Source organism: Chaetura pelagica, unplaced genomic scaffold (assembly GCF_000747805.2).
Source record: "Chaetura pelagica isolate M959 unplaced genomic scaffold, ChaPel_1.0 scaffold360, whole genome shotgun sequence".
Lineage (NCBI taxonomy): Eukaryota > Metazoa > Chordata > Aves > Apodiformes > Apodidae > Chaetura > Chaetura pelagica.
Window position 1 is genome coordinate 1,615,953 of NW_009951950.1, and position 4,272 is coordinate 1,620,224.

The 4,272-nt window shown below is 36.5% G+C and overlaps 1 protein-coding gene across 5 annotated transcripts in view; it reads left to right on the forward strand.

The window, feature by feature from the left end:
* Window positions 1–4,272, forward strand: part of KDM6A (lysine (K)-specific demethylase 6A) — a 129,175-nt gene that overhangs the window by 121,460 nt on the left and 3,443 nt on the right. For all 5 annotated transcript variants that reach the window (XM_009997874.1, XM_009997890.1, XM_009997882.1 and 2 more), the window contains 2 exons: window positions 2,188–2,314; window positions 3,202–3,372. In XM_009997874.1, the coding sequence (XP_009996176.1) occupies window positions 2,188–2,314; window positions 3,202–3,372 (298 nt within the window). The remainder of the gene's footprint in view (window positions 1–2,187; window positions 2,315–3,201; window positions 3,373–4,272) is intronic.

Sequence of the window (4,272 nt, forward strand, 5' to 3'; positions counted from 1 at the left end):
GGAAAGATACATTGCTGAGAGATACAAAGAGGTCAGTTTTGCATTGACATTGGGATGGTCTCCATGCCTTGAAGACTTCTTTTTACTAGATATCTGAATATTCAAACAGGTTTCTCACTGTGCTTCTAGAATAAATCAGGATGATGTCCATTTTAAAATCTTCTTCTCTTAAATATTTGATTTTGACTGGGCATAATTTACTCATACTATTCATACCATACCTGTAAATAATTTGCAACAGATTTATGGTCCAGATTATTTTTTAACTGAATTCTCACTGTACAATAATAAAACCAAGCCTACAAAACTAAAAGCTGACTGTTTAATTTACACATTGTGACTTTTCTAGACACCTTTTTGGCTTTCTTTAAGCTTCCAATACTTTAGGAAATTGTGGTGAATTTTCAAAGTGGTAGTTTGTATGCTTTCTCCCATTCTTTGACAGCATGAAATAGTTAACATTTTTGTTTAAAGTGCCAATACTAGGAATGTAATGAGGGGGAATTCACCTTCTAGCTACTGGTTTTGACTTTGATTGCAAATTTGGCAAACATTGCAGAGGTGTTTTACATGGGTTATGTTTTGAGCAATTCTTTCTTCACAATTGTAACACTAGAAAACTATGAAAATAACACTTTGAGAACTCCTTGGAAGTCAGCAGTGGTGAACAATGGTGGCAAGTGTGCAGTTTTGCTTCCAGTTGGTCTTTGGCATATCCAAAGACTTTTCCAGTTAACAGCACGGGAAGAATGGTTAACTCATTGCACATAAGAATGCTGTACCAAAGTTACCGAGCCTATCAGAAGGGCATGCACATTTGCCCAACACTCCATTGTTGCACACAGTGAGCCCTAGCATCACCAGTCCGTTAACTTCAAACTTTGAAAGTGTTGAAGGAGTTACAGCTAAATGAGCTGTTTGATTTTCTTAAAATTCAGTGTATGGAAAGATGTTGTTTATCATAGAAATACGGTTTCCATTTTGCATTATTCTTACAGTGGGGGCACTAATGAAGCCATAGAATTGTTTTTAGTGAAGGTGAACAGTCTGAGTGTAATACACCAAGAGAAGAGTGTCTCAAAGTAAGCCTAGGATTCTATTAACTACTTGGAAATGCATTAAAGAAGCTTTTTTTAAAAAAAAATTAAAATGCATAATGTATATATTGCATGTTTAAGGCTCTAACATGGGAGAAGGATCAAGTTGAAAACATTTTGATGGAACTCTTGAGCACTTTGGTTTTTGTCCAGTGTTTGTTCTTCCTCTTAAATTTTTTCAATCTTCCTTCTGCATCTGATGAGCATGTAATGTAATCACCCAGTGGAGGAGATAATTAAAGGCTGCAGCTCAGGTAAATGGGATAGCTGAGAGCTAAAAATTATTGTAAATAGCATTTAATTTAGAAACCTGGTGACCTATTTTGCAAACTTTTTTTTAGAGAATATACGTAGCTCATACAAAGCTAGGACACAGATCAGATTATGTAGTACAGAAGAGAAATATATAAAATTGTGAAGATAGAGTTACCTTTATTTTTTACAGAACTATAGCAGGGAGTTGTTGATTTTAATTAAAAAACAACCAGTCTGTCTTTTTTTTTTTTTTTCTCACATGAAAGAAGATACTTACTGAAAGATTTTTATTTCCACTGTGTGCAGAGTGATTTCTGTCAGAACTTAGGTTTCCAGACTTTGGATAACCGAAAGTTTAGTAGTATTGAGGAAGTAAGGAGGTTTTTAGGATGTTAATTAAAACGCATCTTTGGATAGGCTATAATAATTTATACAAAATGTAAACAGTTACTTTGAACTTGGCAGGTACTAACTAACTTTTTGCTGATAAATTCATAGTTCAAAATAAATACATGGATTCTGCATGAAAACACACTGTTTTATTGTGCTGAAAAGAGCATTCATGTGTTCCAGCAAAAAGTGAAAGATTACAGCCTGTTTGCAGGGCAAGGAGCAGTACTGAAATGGAACAAATCTACACAAAGGTCCATAAGCATTTGGTCTAACTTTGGCCTAAGTTGTGGGTCCCGTGATTCTTATTAGCCAGCTGTTTCTGAAATTTCAGAGGAAGAGCAAACTCCAGGTTGTTACAAGATCTTGGAAGAAATTTAAGCCTGCTTTAATCTTGCTATAAAGGTGAATATTGAACTGACTGTGCACCTGATTTTGTTTGCAGGTACTGCCTGTTAAGAACTCTCAAACAGTGTCAGACACTGAGGGAAGCTCTGATTGCTGCAGGAAAAGAGATTGTCTGGCATGGGCGAGCAAAGGACGAGCCAGCTCATTACTGTAACATTTGTGAGGTCAGTAAAGTTTAGTGTTTAAGAAAATTTAAATTTTGCCCTGTTATTGTTGCTGTTTTAAATTTGCATTTAAGGTGCAGTATCTGCTGTATGCTATAAGCACATACATGTGATGCAGTACTTGTCTTCAAAGAGCTGATCAAGCTGTCTTTCTAGACATAGGCTGTATTTTGCTGAAGTCTCTTCCACAGTACTTACACAGCATTGTTACACTCTAGTCGATTTTCAGTTCTCAGTTATTATAGATAGTAGTTATCCCTTCCTGCATATAATTTGATCTGCTAGGCTTCATTTTAAAGGTCTGCCTGCCTTCTTTTCAGAAGTCAACAAAAGCCCCAAAAGAGAGAGAATTTAATTACATTTTCTTCACTGAACAACATACCTTTTGTTGAAATTTTTTATCAACTTTCTATTAATAGTTCCTTTAAAGTATTGGATAGTATTTTTCATGAAGCTTGAAAGAAAATTCCCTCCTCTTGAAAATCAGTTTCTAGTTATGCTCTGACTCTTGGGCAGGACAGGAATGTGACTGAGTAGTAAGGAAATAAGTCACAAACTTGTTTTGCTCACAAATTTTAAAAAGGAAAATTAGGTACAAATGTTATAAATCCCTGCCTTACTGAGTAACCTCTGTTCAGAGTATGAATCCTGCTTGGTCAATATTGACCAAAAGCTTTTCCAGTAGCGCTGCTCACACAGACATCCTAAGTGTAATATTTCACTTCTCTGCCTGAGCCTTAGGAGGATAGATTTTCCCTAAACAAATCTAATGTTTGTCACTGCATGCACAGGGTAAGGATGTAAATCTTTAAAAAAAAACCGTTTTCATGGTTTAACTTCTAAAAAATGAAATTGTAACAATTGACTTTCTGTTTCTTATCTAATAGGTGGAAGTCTTTGATCTGCTTTTTGTCACTAGTGAGAGCAATTCTCGAAAGACCTATGTTGTACATTGCCAAGACTGTGCAAGAAAGATAAGCACGAACCTGGAAAATTTTGTGGTGCTAGAACAGTACAAAATGGAGGACTTGATGCAAGTCTATGATCAATTTACATTAGTAAGTCAAATTAATAAGCGGGTGCATAAGTACATTATTTGTAAAGCAGTTGTAGACTGTCTTGGTACTCCGTTGTATGAGTACCGTGGACTTCCTGATTCAAATGGAGGTATGGGCTGTGTATGATATTTACAGAAAAAAACACTGAAGAGTCAGAATTATGTGAAATAGTACAGTAACTTACTACAGAACGTAACCGCTGAGTTTTCAGGAAAAGTGTGATGTTACAATTCATAAAGTTGTGGCTTTAAAAATCCAATAGAAATCACCTGAAGACCATAACTGGATCAGATGGAGATGGGAAGAATCAGGACAGTGAAGCTTGGAGAAACTAGCACCAGGTTCAAGAGCATCTCTAATACATTGGTTGTGGTATGAAGTCAGTATAGCAGCAGAGCATCCTATGCACTCAGACCCCTTCCTTTCCCTTCCCCACCCATCCCCTCCCAAATCAGCACTGTCCTTCTGCTTAGCAAGTGGATGCTCTCATACAGTTCTGTCCTTTGGCTTGGGGCCTCCTTTGCATTTCAATTTAAAGCAAAAAGCCTCTTTGCCATTATAGCTTTGTGCTATATGTGGCAGCCTCCTGCTTTGAACTGTGTCAGCACAACTGTCCTAACATTTCACCCAGGTTTCATTGTTTCAGGCAAAGATGGCTTGTTTGTAATCACAATGAAAGCAATGCTGGATTTATTTATAAGCTTTGCCTTTCTGTCAAAGGAGACAAACATTTGACAAAGTGTTATGAGAATTTCATGTTGGATTAAATACAACAGCCCAGAAATGGCTGTGCCTTTTGCTTCTTTTGCAGGTGCTGCAGAAAATGTGTGTTTAGACAATTATTTTATCTAATGCTAGCATAATAAGTTGTGACCTTTTGAGCTAAGGCCTCAAGGTTCA